The following is a 14,665-nucleotide window of genomic DNA, read 5'->3' as shown; positions in this document are numbered from 1 at the left end:
GCAGTATCTAATTCCTTTCTATATTCTATATTTAAAGAGCTTTTAAATCATCACATAAACATCACACAATTCCTGCTGAGGATAACCCATAATGTTTCACTTATCTTTCTATATATCATTGCCTTTATTGTGCACTTACGATGTGCTATGACATTCTGGAAGTTAAGGAGTTATTCTATTTAAGGAAAACAAAGAGGAATTTGTCCTGTGGGGTGACTGACTCATGAATTCACCCGTCAGGTAACTCAGTGCAATAGCATTTGGGGGTTAAACTAATCATGTGAATTCTGTATCTTGCCTTGCCACTATTTCAGTGGCCAGTCATCAGCAAAAGAGTTGAATTTCTGTTTTTCTACTGTTACCTTAAAATGAGAGTTATGATTGAAATGTGAAAGTGAAACTCAAATCCCCTCTCAACAAATAAACATTAAGAGAAACATCTGTGTTAACAAAAACATTAGGATGTTTATTTGGGATTAACTGGAATCTGATAATTTAAAATATTCTTAATTTAATGTAGCTATCTGTGACTGATTTGAAGTGAGGTACCTTGCAAACAAACAAAACTGATTACTTGAGTATTTTCCCCTAGGACTTTGTAAAGAACTTCTAATTCCATGCAAAATTGTATTTAATGTTATAGCCTAAATCCCATCATCTTTGGTTCCAAAAACACATTGGGTGGAACCATTCGAAATTGCCATTTTTTTGTAGGCAAATGGGTCAAATATTGGCAATTTCCTATGACTCAATCAATTTGCCTTTCAAATGAGTAGGGCAACTCTTTAGCAAAGGGCAAGAAGAGGTCCATGTAAAAAGGAAACTGAATGTTGATGTGTTTATTTTTTTAATTTTGAGTTTATGAATAAAAAAAAGTCTTAGTGATGAATCCACATCAGGACACACTGTTCCATGGAGCCATGGCTGTCTACGGACCACTCTTGCCCCATTTCCGACAGGTTCTGTTCCTTTAAGGCAACAGGTGAAAAAAATCACAGAGACCAACTTTGGTTCTTAGCTACATTCACTAATTTGATTAACCAGAAGTCATTACTTGACCAATTTTCCATTGTCCACTCATTCACATTAATAATGGGAATTGGGATTTTGAATTATTCTTTCTCGTGTATTTAACAGACACAACCCTCTTTGAACCACTGGGATACTTTTTTTCTTTTCTAATTGATTATAAGTTTGACTTTGGTATATTGGTAAAGATACTAAATGTTCAGCATTATTGCTGAATTTTCTGGAATGACTTTTTCTGAGATCTGGAAATCCTGCGGAGTGCCATAGTGGAGAACCCAGTGTCCACCATCACTGTTCCTTCCAGTTACAAGCTACAAGCTGCTGTGCCCAGATGCCGGCTTCCTCGAGGGGGAGGTTTCTCAAGCAACAGCTTACAGTCCTAGAGCTCAGGTTGATGAGAGGGCATTCTTGGTGCTTCCAGAAAGAACATCGGTGGCGGTGGCAGGCATTAATCCCTACTGTTGCTAATCACTCCTGCCATGAAATTTCCTTGGGACTTGTCATCTGACTGGGTCTGTCCTTTAGACACTGATGGATATCCAAATAGAATACGGTCACGCATGGTAATAATTTTTATTTACGATGTATTTTCTTTTATTTACATTTTTTTAACCCCTTTTTTTGGTATTGAGTTGTAATACTCTCTCTACCCTGGTTGCACACCTGCTCTGGAGAAGCTGTAAACAACATTGTACTTCCATGTACAAACTGCCTGTCAAAGTCAAAGCTGGTTGTTCTCATCCCGGTAATTACCTCCTCAGTTTAGACTTAATGCAAGTGAAAATTTTACTTTATCATAATATAATAAATAAAAGACATTAGGTAATTAGTAGTGCTGGTATATTTCTAAATACTAAACAGACAAACAATAAACTGTGAACTTAATCACATGAGTTCTTATACAGTTTCAAGACAGGAAAATTAGAGCTCTCAGCTACAGTCATTTTAATAATCACATTGGATCTGCATTATTTATTAGTTATTACATGCTCAAGTGATTCAAGGTTGTACAATGCCTAAAATCATTCCAAAGCAAGCATACCTTTTGTCTTTTTAATTCTGACTGGATTACACAATGCATATATTTGTATTTAGTTAAATTGCTAAGTTTATTTCACACATTCCATGAAAGAGACATCAGCCATCCTCTTGATTTCCAACCAGACTAGCTTTCTTTATGCAATCCCCTGTAGGGGAGTGATTTGCTAGCTCTTTTTGATATAAAAGCTATGCAAACCTTCAGCCAGATTCTCAATGCTTTTGATTCCCTAGCAAATCTCTAATACCCTCAGAATTCTCTTGGAAGACTTCGGAATTCTGGAAAGAAGTGGTTTGTAGAGGCACAAAAGACAGCAAGAATCTCCATTTCCATCTATAACTTTCAAATTTGGAATGCCCCCCCCCCTTTTCTTTTCTGTCTTGTTACTCACCTTTCATTTGGAGATATGTTCTTGAACAGTATGCCTTCCTGTCCTACCCACCCCTGGTTTACTTCCTAAATATTTTCTGGATTTTGTGAAAAGCATGCAGCTTGAGGAATTTTAATTGATTCGACTTCAATGGTTTTTTTTTTTCTTTTTTTTTTTTTTGGAGGAAGGGAGTTTACAGGATTGACTAAAACCAGCTGAGAACCAAGAAGCAACACTTTTCAGCTAGAGAACCCATCTGTTTAGTCTTGGAGCTTGTGTGACTTTTTAGGGCAATTCTCTGTTATATTGTACGAAGAAAGAAAGTTCTTAAGTATCAGTTTTTTGTTTGCATCAACCAAAGAAATGTAGAAATAAAGGATTGGTTACTCTAATTTGCTGCTAAATGAAAAGTAGGTTTGGCTTTATTCAGGTCACTGTAAAAACTAAATAATAAAGTATTCACACCAAGCGTGAATTTTTTTTTTTTTGCCAGCAAAAGTTAAAACATCAAAGAAACCTCTTTCGAATACTAACAAATTTACTTACAAACACCTATATTTATTATTTCATAAATAGGCGCAACAGGTTCCATAAAAAAAGATTAAATACAGACACAGTATGAAGAAACAATAATACAGAGCCATATGTAAAGGTTATAATTTAGCTGTTTCCAATCTGTTTCTGCATCTAATAAAATACCAGGTAAGCATTTGGCAGTTTTATACATAAAAGGACTTAAATGACATTTACTAACCATTACACAAAAAGTGATACAAAAAAGCAATTTTTCTGCAGTACAAAATAAATGTGTTTGCGCTTCCCTTAACACTAGTTTCTTTTTGTCTGGTGAATGAGACAAAGCCAATTTTGTTTTTAAATTAAAATCATTTGGGAATACGTTTTTTTTTCTTTCTCAAATATTTTGAAAATATAGAACTATTAGTCAGTTGTTTTAAAAATGAAGTAAAAATATGAATGTTTGCCAATTTAACCCCTATTGTGAAATCAATAACTGGAATGAGCCAGTTTCAAATTACAATTTAGCTACAAAAACATTCACATTTTATACTCTAGGAGAGTGTGACATAGATGCTATTTACAAACTTGCTATGATTGCTACATCAAGCCATTTAAAAAGTCTTTAGTAGTTTCATATAAACACCCATTATGAAAACCAATGGAAAATCCAGGACTTTGATCCGAGACATCTACAGTCGCTAAGGCAGTTACTAAAGCGCAGCACTTCACAGCAAAAAACCAACATAAAATCTGAATGGTCCAAATTTCCTTCAGGGAAGAAGAAAAACAATGTCCATAAGGGATTAAAAAAATAATAAAGAAGCATGACTATTTCTTCCAGAGTGGGTGACCCACAAGCTCAAATGGTCCTAAGTGCTTAGCAACTTGTATTTTTCTAATAAAATGGAGAACTGCTTTGGCTATACAAAGCAATCCACGGTGAAAAGACTTCCCTGAATTCCTCAGTGGAAAGAAGAGGTGTTCAGACTTTCAGGTAAGGTACAGTGCTTTGTCCCTCTGCATGCCCCTGTGTTAAGAGAAAACAGACAAACAATGCCTTGTTACAAGACTGGTGCTGCAGGTGACCCCAAGGGAGGTAAGTCTGTTTGTTCTAGCTCCAAGGATGGAGCGGTGCCCTGGGACAGGGCCCAGGTACAACGAACAGGGATCTAAAGGCATTTGCTTATTCTTGGAACGACTAGAACTGCTTAAAATTTTCTGCATTGCTGTCTTCTGCTTTCATGAACATGGAACTGTTCCAGATGATCTTTCAGAAAGCAGGGAGAAAAGACGGGATCTCTGCTGCGCCTAGGGAGCAGGGCACGCCAAGCATGCTATGAGAGCTGTCCGCCAGCAGGTGGCGATGACCCGCCGCTTACCCACTACTACAGTAGTCGTTATTCCAGTCCACCGGCTGGGCGGGAGGGTTTCTGCACCCGGAACGTACATACTCCATTGCTTGGGTTACCACTTGTGCAGCTGTGGATGTAGGATTGATTATAGTCTGATAGTCGGGTTGAAGAGTAAATCCCTGAAAGGGAAAGCAAATCCACAAATAAGGATCAAAGTGCTTTTTTTTTAAGGAAGAAAAGCCCCTAAATATTTATCCATTGTTTGCAAACACACTTCTGCCTGCTCCCCTGCGTCTCTGCAAGGGCAAACGAATCCCAAGGGCCCAGAAAACTTAAAGGTAAAAGAGATGTGCGCAGGACCCTATTCTTTTTACCCTTCTTGCATTGAACCATGTGTGAGGAAACCTTTATTTATATACTCTTGAGCAGATAAACTGAATTGAGAAACAACTTAAAATATTGAGAAGCCGACTCAATCAGAACAAAGGGAAAAGGACCTAACCCCTCAGTTTATGTTTTCTATCAAACCTAAGGATACATTAATAGTTAATCCCCAGAATATGCAACAGAATCTTTTTTGAAGGATTCAGGCAGCAGGTGGCTGAGTGTTTTATTAGACTACACCTATTCACATATTGTTCTCGAAACCCGTTTTCTTCATTCAATCACAAAGGGACCATCTGCTTCTTCTTTTATTTGTACTTCTTTCTCAGCTAAAAAATTTCAACCAAAGCTTTCTAACAGTTGTGGGACTAATAGAAGAGATTCAAAGCAACTTGCCATCGGAAAACACAGGGAAGGAAAAGTGTAAGGCAGAGCAAATATTTTTTAATTGAAAAGTCTATTAACTGGCAAATAATAATCTTTAGGAAGATTCCTCTAACACACTGGTATGGTGAAGTGTTGACTTTTAATCCTTGCAAAGCTATTAAAAATTCAAGGACAGAGTCTCTGAAGTATATAGCTATATCTGGTAAACAAAAAGCATTATACACTAAGATTTATTTTTAGCTTATCTGGTGAATTCAAGAGCAGCATAAGCAAGCTTTGCTGGAATTGACCAAAAAAGCAACTTAATTAATCTTGTGGTTGTCTCTTTCTGCTGTGGATTTCATACATGGTTTTTAACCATAGAAAAATCAAGAGACTTAAAAACGAACCATTCCCTATTTACTTGCGGGGAGCTTTGGAAGGCATAATATTGAGTTTTTACTGTTCTTGCTACTGTTTTTGTTTTAGCTCAGCAGAATGATCAGAAGATTGATTTTTAACTAAGGATATTTCCTCAGACTTTGATTCGTGTTTCAGGGTCCCTTGGGTAAACACTCAAAGGTACCTATTATCAAATGTCTTCAATTCTCCATTTTGGCTTTAAGATATTAATTTACTTTCCATTCCAGTGATAAAGACTGCAAGCCAATGTCCACACTAACTCCCACCAAAACTGTGGATGAAAGACAAACCTTTGAATGATTAGAAACACATCATTGGAAAGTAGAGAATTTAGCAGTCTGGCTATTTGACCTCACACAGACTAAAAGGATTAGAGTATTTCCTCATTTTACAACTGGCTTGTGGGAAATAAGCATGTTTGTGTAGACGACACCTGTAGTTCAAGCTATAAACATTTTCCAAGGCAGCAAAATGAAAAAATAAGAGGGGTAACTGGATGCTTGGTTCTCCCGTCCTCTCCAGGCTGATTGACCACACAGGGAGTCCCACTGCCTTTGATGAAATGTATTCATTCCATTATGGTCCTATAATATTGTCTTTTTTTTCCTTAGGTAGGCTCCATACCCAGTGCTGAGCCCGACACAGGGCTCGAACTCATGACCCTGAGATCAAGACCCCAGCCTAGATCAAGAGTCGAATGTTCAACTGACTGAGCTCCCCTATCATACTGTCTTTATGGGCTTTTCATCCAGCTTGGAGTGTTTTCTTTGTTTACTGAATATTCTCAGTAGTACTGTAGTAATGTTACTACACTACTAGTAGCACTACTGTACTACTGTAGTAGTGGCTCAATAAGTCATCTCTTCCGGTGAATAAAGTTTAACAGACTCCAGTTGGGAATGCATGGAGCTGTATAATGTGTAAATGCCAGGGGCTTTCCTGTCATTTTAATGGGAAGTTCTCCCTATTGGACTTTTGCACAATGGACAAAACATAACCTAACAGTAAACAAGTGTCGAAAAAAAAATGTAGTTGGAAATATCTTGAGTTAATTGAAGGCATGACCACATACGAGAGAGCAAAAAATGAATAAAAACAAACCAACTCCTTTCCACCCAATCCTACACAATCCACAACAGAAACCATCATGGCTTTTTTCCCATCCGATGCAAATGGATGTCAAGGCTGGGTGAGAGACTGTCAGGAGAACACTAATCTTTGAACTCTGAGTTTAAGATAAAATGAGTAACTTCAGTGTAAAAAAACCAAAATGACGTATCACCTAAACAGTTCAAAGATTTAACGTTCAGCCAACCTCAATGCCTAATTTAAGATCAGTTACCAACCAAACAACCAAGAAAAATACAAGAAAGCCTGAAGTAACGTTTAACTTGCTCTCCATTTGGAAAATGCATTACTCTTCTAACACTAGTAAAGGTGTTGAGGTTGACCCTAAAGCTAAGTACATTTTGATTATTGATGTAAATATGAAACAACAATGGTGATATACATTTTTGGAACATGTTTGCTTAGCGGTCTAATTAAGCCAGGCTGAATATTTTGCATTTTAATGCTCAAGAGAAAAATCACCAACTGTTTTGTAGCATGCCTGGAATTTTAAATTTCATTTTCTGGTGCCAGATTGAAATAAAAATAGAAAACGTGATAAAGATTGATTTGATGTCAGAAGGGACATTTGCTCTTTAATTAGATTTCTGTAGCCCTAGCATTTTTGTTGTGCCACATAGCAAGACCTAAAAAGCCTATAGCACATCCAAACAGTGATCCTCATATCCACACTTTACTGGGAACTAATTTCATTTCCTGCCTGTCTGGAGAGGTATTTTCAACAGGCATCAATGTTTTTGTCTTCACAACTGATTTATTCATCAATCTCAATGTGATTTTTTTAAACCTTTAAATTACACCCAAATCCTAAAGCAGCTGTTTATTACACAAGGAAATTGAAAATCTGTCTGTGTGATATCATACAAAGATTTTTTCTTAAGGTTATAAAGGAAGTTGACAGATATTAATGATTTTTTTTCTCATGACCTCATTCGACAATATAGCGAGCAGGAAAAAAAAAAAAGGAAGAAAACTGGACTAAAAAAAAAAAAGCAGCTCCGTGTGTTTGGTGTATAAAATATTATTGTAGAAAAAAATGAAACTATTATTCCTGGTGGACTATACAATCATTTTTGTAGGATATATTCATTTTTCAGAAGGATAAGAAAATAGCTAACATAATACTGAAATATGAGATTATTTTAAAAATATGGTAGCCAATAACTTGCATTCACTTTCTCTCTTTTTCTTTTTTTTTCGTGTTTGGGTATGTGAACATGGCCCCCACACCCAAGAAGCAAACATCTTCAGGATAAAGGTGGTTTGGATGGTCCATCAGACAGGTCGAATTTCACTCACAACCTGGTTCTACAACCATGGGCTGAAGACCAACTTTGAGAACTTGAACTTTGGCCCTGACAGACTTGTGATTTTAATAAATTGAGTGACATCATGGCTTGATGGACTTTTTGATCCTGCTTTTAGGATTATCAACTTGCTGGGGGCTGCCAGTCCCCTTAACCTGACGATCCTATCCCAATGACCTCATTCCTCTAGTACGGTACATTAGGCTCTCCCCTAATGCACCGTACTCCGCACTGGCCTCCTTCCCAGGTCCCAGACCAGCTACGTTTCCCCCCAAAATGGGTCCTTCCAGCCTGGAGCCTTTTTTCCCTGTTTCTGGCCTCTGCTGATTCTCCCCACCTACTCTGCCCACCTCCTTTAAAAAAAATAAATAAATAAGACTTTCATTTTATTTCATTTATTTGAAAGAGAGAGAAAATGAGAGAGAAAGCAGGAGCGCAGAGAGAGGGAGAGGGAGAAGCAGACTCCCTGCTGAGCAGGGAGCCTGACGTGGGGCTCAGTCCCAGGACCCTGGGATCATGACCTGAGCTGAAGGCAGGCACTTAACCCACTGAGCCACCCAGGCGCCCCTCTCCCGCCTTCTGACTGATACAGGCTACTTCCTCTTCTCAGCCTCCACGTGTCTGTGCCAGCCCTTCACAGGGGCCTTCTTTATTCATTCCAGCTGAAGGGTCTGCTATTTCTCCACACGCTCTGCAATTTGAATTCCTGTTCGTCTTTCCCCCAACAGGATCTTACTAATTAATCTGTTTATCTTATTACCACCACTACACCACCACTGCTCCTCAACTCTGATGACAGCTGCATGGGGACAGAGGCCTCATTACCTGTTCTCATTTATCATTCAACTTCCAGAGCCTAGACAGGGCCTGGTACACATTAGGGGCTCCATTAATTTTTTTTGAATAAATGCAATTGAAAAAATTCCAAGGAATTCAGATGCTACAAACTAACCTCTAATTTCTTCTAGTATTTAAACACTTTTGTTACTCGTTTTTTTGAAATCGCTTGTTTATTCATTTGTCCATTCAACAATTATTTTACTTCACCCACTATGGTCCAGGCCTCGTTAAAAGTGATGTTAGTCACAGTAGTCTTTTAGCTATTTACTCTCCATTTGGGGTTCATGCCATTTTGTCTTCTATTATTAATGTAAATCGAAATCAGGTCCTACCATCTCAGTAAGAATACTTTTTGAGATACACTAATAGAACTGACTTAAAGATTGATGAAAAACGTGTCCAGTGTAATCTGTTCTATTTTTTCCTATTCAGTTCCGATTCTCTACAGAAAGACAAGTCTCTTGAGTTTTCACATGTGGCCTTATGTAATTGTGAAATGTTTGAAAGCTACTCAGGATCACAGCTAGCTCATCCAAGGTGTTTGTGTAAGTAGAAAAAGGAACCTTTTCTGAGCAGGTAAGTTAGAAAACAGCGTCCTCTCTAGACCGAGCTCTAGCCCTCAACTTGGTGGAGGGGACTGTGCCTTTTCTCTTCTCTTGCCTGGGAAGAAACAGACTCGAGCTAGAGTATCGAGAGCAGAACAAGGGCCCTCAGCAGGCAGTACCTTAGGCTGGAGGCAATCCAAGAAGGCAAGGTTGTGTTCCTCAGACTATTCATTCTTTACACAAACATTACTGGTCCATTCTTATGCAAGGACACCCAAGAGTGTCCCTTTTATTTGAGTGATGTCTGATAGAAAGAGCAGAAATTTGATCCTATGAATGTCCCCTGCTAGTCACAGACACCGCTGTGGACCAGGCATGATTATAGAAGTTGACTTTTCCCCAGTCTTCTTCCCTAGTGAATCAGCAGCTAGTCTGGGTAAGGGGGACATCAGGGCTTTATCAAAATCTTTGGCTTAGGGACCAGGAAAAGTTTTAGCAAAGAGACTTAGGTCCATTTGTTCTCTCTAATCATTTTAATTTTAGAACTAGCTAAGATTTAAAGATCCTCCAAATTCTTGGGAGATACAGGTTTTCTAATACAAAACTGGTAATAGTCTATAAGAATGATTAAGTGTGAGAGGCAGCAGGCCCAGAATTTAAGAAGCCAGGCTTTGATTTTTGAACAGAACTGGGTTTTGAATTCCAGCACCGACCTTATGGGCATATGACTTAACTCTGCCAAGCCTGAGTTTCTTTGCTTATAAAATGAAGATAATGCTAGTTCCTGCACTATAAATTTTCTGGAATTAAACAAAAGGTAAAGTAATATATTAAGGTTTGCTATTGTCAGTCTACAAGGATAATAATAAAAATAAGAGGCGCCTGGGTGGCTCAGTGGGTAAAAGCCTCTGTCTTCGGTTCAGGTCATGATCTCAGGGTCCTGGGATCAAGCCCCGCATCGGGCTCTCTGCTCAGCAGGGAGCCTGCTTCCTCCTCTCTCTCTGCCTGCCTCTCTGCCTACTTGTGATCTCTGTCAAATGAATAAATAAAATCTTTAAAAAAAATAAATAAATGAATTTGGGGGGAACTTGGGTGGCTTAGTTGGTTGAGTGACAGACTCTTGACTTAGGCTCAGGTCATGCATGATCTCATGGGTCTCGAGATCAAGGGCCCCGTGGGGCTCCACCCTTAGCAGGGAGTCTTTGAGATCCTCCCTCTCGCTCTGCCTACCCCTCCCCCCGCCAAATCCCCGCTCAAGTTCTCTCTCTCTCTCAAAATAAATAGATGAAATCTTAAAAAAAAAAAAAAAAATTCCAGGGTAGTATATTTGATTCTTTGTCTGCATCCTCTCCAACCCACCCTGGTCCAACTGCAGACTCAACTCCACAGAGGGCCAGATGGGGGCTCAACAGGAAACCTGTGTTTGCGTGTTTAATTACAGTTCTGGAATGAAAGAGTAATCGGATTGTAAAAGTGATGGATGAATTTGATACAATTTGGTACAATTTGTAGTTTTTAATCTTGATTCATGTTTTTAAAACAAGTTTTTAGGATGCTTGACGGCTTTACGTTTAGTTTCATGTACACCATTTGCTCTTCATTTTACAATTTTAAAATAACACCAAATCCTAAAGAAAAGCTGGACTTCAAAGGAAAATTCAGCTAAGATCGTACACAAATTGTTTCAATAATTCCAAACTTCCTGTGTTTTCTGATTTTTGCAGAAGCCATATATCCATTTTTAAACAAAACTCCGGTTAACATTTTCATTTCTTAGTCCTTTAAAGGCTGTACCAATTTGATAGCTCTGATATTACATAACAGTGGGTCAAGATTTCATTTTGTGGCATTTATTGGCCTCAACAGGCATATTAATCAAGGCTTTACAAACTATATATATATATATATATATATATATATATATACCAAAGAGGTCTTTAGCAGGAGTTGTCATTTCATGATTACAAATGTACTTTACTCAAGGAGCAGAAAACAAAGAGGATGATTAGCGATATGATTTCTAGAAACGTGGCAAGAGGCCAGCAGGTGTTTAGGAAAAGAAGCAGCGATCCATTGTCGTGATCCTATAATGCTGCCCAAACTCACCACCTGTAAATTATTATTTTTCAGAAAGCAGATGTTTGTTGACTACAAACTACCTTCCATTTTCTGTCCATTAAATAGAACAGAACACACATGTGCCCCCACCTTTTGCTGGATGGTGAGAACCCCCTCCCCCCTCCCTTCCCTCTCTCCCCCTTTGTTCCCCAACCCCCCCCCCCCGCCCTTCTGAAGAAGAGTCCAGAGTGCGAGCGTACCTGCTGCATGGGAGGTGAGTGTAAGGCAGACTGGACCTGCATGGGGAGCTGGTTCCCAAGGGGCTGCTGCATGGCGAGTGGTGGGTGCTGCTGCATGTTGAGATGCTGGTGAAGAGGTGGACTGATCTGGAGGGGAGGAGGGGGGGACACAGCCATGTTTGCTATAGAGACAGTCACTGGCATTTGGTTATTCGGCTTGGGGGCTATGCTCCTGGGGAGACTGGGATGCATGGCAGTTAGGTGAGGATTCATTCCTGGTTGTTGGTGGTAGTGGGAACTTAGGTACAGAGCCGAGTGGGCCTGGCTGGGCCCATGGAACACTGAAGGCTTTGAGTTGATCAGCTGAGGAGGTTGCGATGTCTTCACATCAACAGGTTCACTGTAGCTCTGTTGAGGAAACAAACAGGGGCAGAGTTCAGATACGGACACAGGGGTACTGGGTGAGCGCGGTCTGGAGATTTCGCGGGGATCAACGCCTATTGCTCTGCTTGCCTCTGGTCTAAGAACTCCTCCTCCGGTATTTGTAATGCGGTTCATGGAAGACTGAGCTGAATCTGCCTTTTTCTGAATCTAAAACAATCTCCAGTGACATTTTCTTTCTCTTTGCCTCAATGCAAGCTCTAACCTAGGGACTTTCCTCATTGTGCACACCAGGAACCAGATGGGTGGGGAGATGGATGTCCTCACTGCCTTGATAGGAAAGACAAGTGGGGCTCACTATGAAAGTAATTCAGTTCTGGAGTTCTTCTATTGATTGTATGTCTCATTTTTTTATGTTTCCTTTTTACAGTCTTAAGGAGCCTTGGCCTAGATATTTGCACAAAGAAAACAAAGCTGGTTGATGGAAATGAATATGAGAAAAAGAGTTCTAAAATACCTTTCTGAAGTTACATAAGACCACATTAATACAGCTTCTAAGTAGCCACAGAACTCATCTGGATTTTTTAAAGAAGTTGGTGATGAATTGTCCTTCATAATGAACTGGATAAAAATAATCTCTCTTAGAAACTTTTGACTCCAACATGAATTAATATAATTTTGCCCTAATTTTTTTTATACCTTCCTAAGGCCATTTCTTAATAATCTTTTCATTGACTTAAAAACTAGACCTAGCAGTGGGGGCTGAAAAGAACCAAGAATTAACCCCGAAGCACTTCTTCCAGGGCAAGGACCTATCTCCTACATTTGCTCAGAGGAGGAAGCTGATAAAACAAAAGGGTAGAAGTGAAACCAGGTGGGGGAAGAAACGTGCTACAATATCCTTCTGGAGAAGAAAAGTTGCTTTGTCAAAACAGTGCCTTGAGGATGCAAATATCCTTATTCTGCAACCTTGATATCATGCTTATTCTGTTTTTCAGTCAAATGAGCTCCTGTTACTATCAGCGTGGCAGGGTCTTTCTGAAACCCTCCTGTGACACAGAACATCGTCCGAGGGACCAGAACATTAGGGACACTGGTCGTCACGCAAGATGACCCGAAACACAATGTGCGAACTTCATTTCACAAGGCAGCAGATAACACTACTAGCAATGCAACTCGTTTTTCTCCATTAGTGTGGGAAAATGAAATGAAAACCACAATGAGGACTATGGGGCATCTACACGCAGACTCAAGAAAGGTAGGTTGGGGTAAACGAACAACCAGCCCCACATTCTCTCTCCAGAGAGAGGACACAACTGACATCTGTGACAATATGCCAGACCATGGAAATCTGGGGACCTGGGAGGCTCTGACTTCACCAGGTCTAGTATAAAGTAAGGTGTACCCCGAGAATTTGAGCCTCTCTGAAGCATCCTCTCCTTATAATATTTATCTGTGTCCATATTGATGGAGCCTTACAAAGTAGGAACCGACATTCAGACTCCCTGTCTCCTGTATGAATATTAAAAATGTCAGAAATCGTTCACACGTTTTCAAGGGATGGCCTTAAAAGAAAGAAACTTGGCAAAATGCAGATGTAAAAGGTGATTTCAACAACAACAAAAAGTAACTTAAGTAGATTTTTTTAATTGTTGTTGTTTCTACTTAAAAATTCTTATTGTTGTGTGCAGAGTAGTGAACAATTCCAGGAAAAGTTCAAATAGGTTAATTCAGGCTGTGTAAACAGTGGCCAGTTCTACATCGGAATAGCATATACCGCAATGATATGCCTCAAAAATCGTTCCCTACATGCCAAGAAGATTATGTGTTTATTGTGTGTCTGTGTCATGAAGTCATCCGGGAAAGCAGTCTCATTGTGTTTTCCTCCCCCTCCTCAGCCTGACACAGAAGGGCTAATTTCGTACTTAATCGCATACGGCTTCAACTCCCTACAGGAACAGAACTATTACACATGATAGATATCTATAAAATTTAATACATGTGAGTGCATCTTTATTTCTTGCTTTATAGATGTTTTTAATTTAAACAGAAGAAGAATCCCTCACATTACCCTGAAAATCACTCACATCAGCGCTCTGAAACACATACATGGGAAGATGTCTGCATTTTGATTTCTCTAGCTAATAATCACCTCGTCAAGAAGTAACATGGGATCTAGAGTGTATAGACAGGTGACCTGAATGTGTGTCTGGACGTAAACAAAGTGCACATAGATGCATCTGACATGTTGTTCAGACAGAATCATACAATCGTCCCGGGAACTACAGCCATGTAATGAAATAAAGATATTTGTCCAATTGAACAACCTTGGAGAAATAGACTTTGGCTACATGTAGAAGAGAAATGCCCAATTCTGGTGAGTCCAGACGCTTGGCCAGCAGAAGGACCAGCTCTGGGGCCGCACAGCCACCCGTGGCAAGCCATTCTAGGGGTGACATCCACTTTAGCCCCCGACACGTGCAGTTCCGAACTGTATGGGGGAGGAGGAATTTGTGGAAAAAATACATGTCCTATAAAAAAACGAGGTTCCTGGATGAAATGTGTAGGGAAACAAGCCAGTGGCTTCTGGGAGTCTTCAGTGTGTTGTGAATCTCCAGCTAAGAACCACAGAAACCTTCTCTCAATGGGTCATTTGGTGAGAATCGTCTTCAATGGAAAACATTG

General features: G+C 39.5%; 1 protein-coding gene across 3 annotated transcripts in view; it reads right to left on the bottom strand.

Annotated features, from left to right (window-relative positions):
* Window positions 1-2,830: 2,830 nt before the first annotated feature.
* TOX (thymocyte selection associated high mobility group box) overlaps window positions 2,831-14,665 on the bottom strand; it is a 300,451-nt gene continuing 288,616 nt past the window's right edge. For all 3 annotated transcript variants that reach the window (XM_004768782.3, XM_004768783.3, XM_013064718.2), the window contains 3 exons: window positions 11,621-12,007; window positions 4,337-4,488; window positions 2,831-3,984 (listed from right to left, as the gene is read on the bottom strand). In XM_004768782.3, the coding sequence (XP_004768839.1) occupies window positions 3,948-3,984; window positions 4,337-4,488; window positions 11,621-12,007 (576 nt within the window). In that variant the 3' untranslated portion in view covers window positions 2,831-3,947. The remainder of the gene's footprint in view (window positions 3,985-4,336; window positions 4,489-11,620; window positions 12,008-14,665) is intronic.

This window comes from Mustela putorius, unplaced genomic scaffold (assembly GCF_011764305.1).
Source record: "Mustela putorius furo isolate JIRA1106 unplaced genomic scaffold, ASM1176430v1.1 tig00000151_pilon_pilon_pilon, whole genome shotgun sequence".
Lineage (NCBI taxonomy): Eukaryota > Metazoa > Chordata > Mammalia > Carnivora > Mustelidae > Mustela > Mustela putorius.
This window is presented reverse-complemented; position numbering and strand designations above follow the sequence as displayed.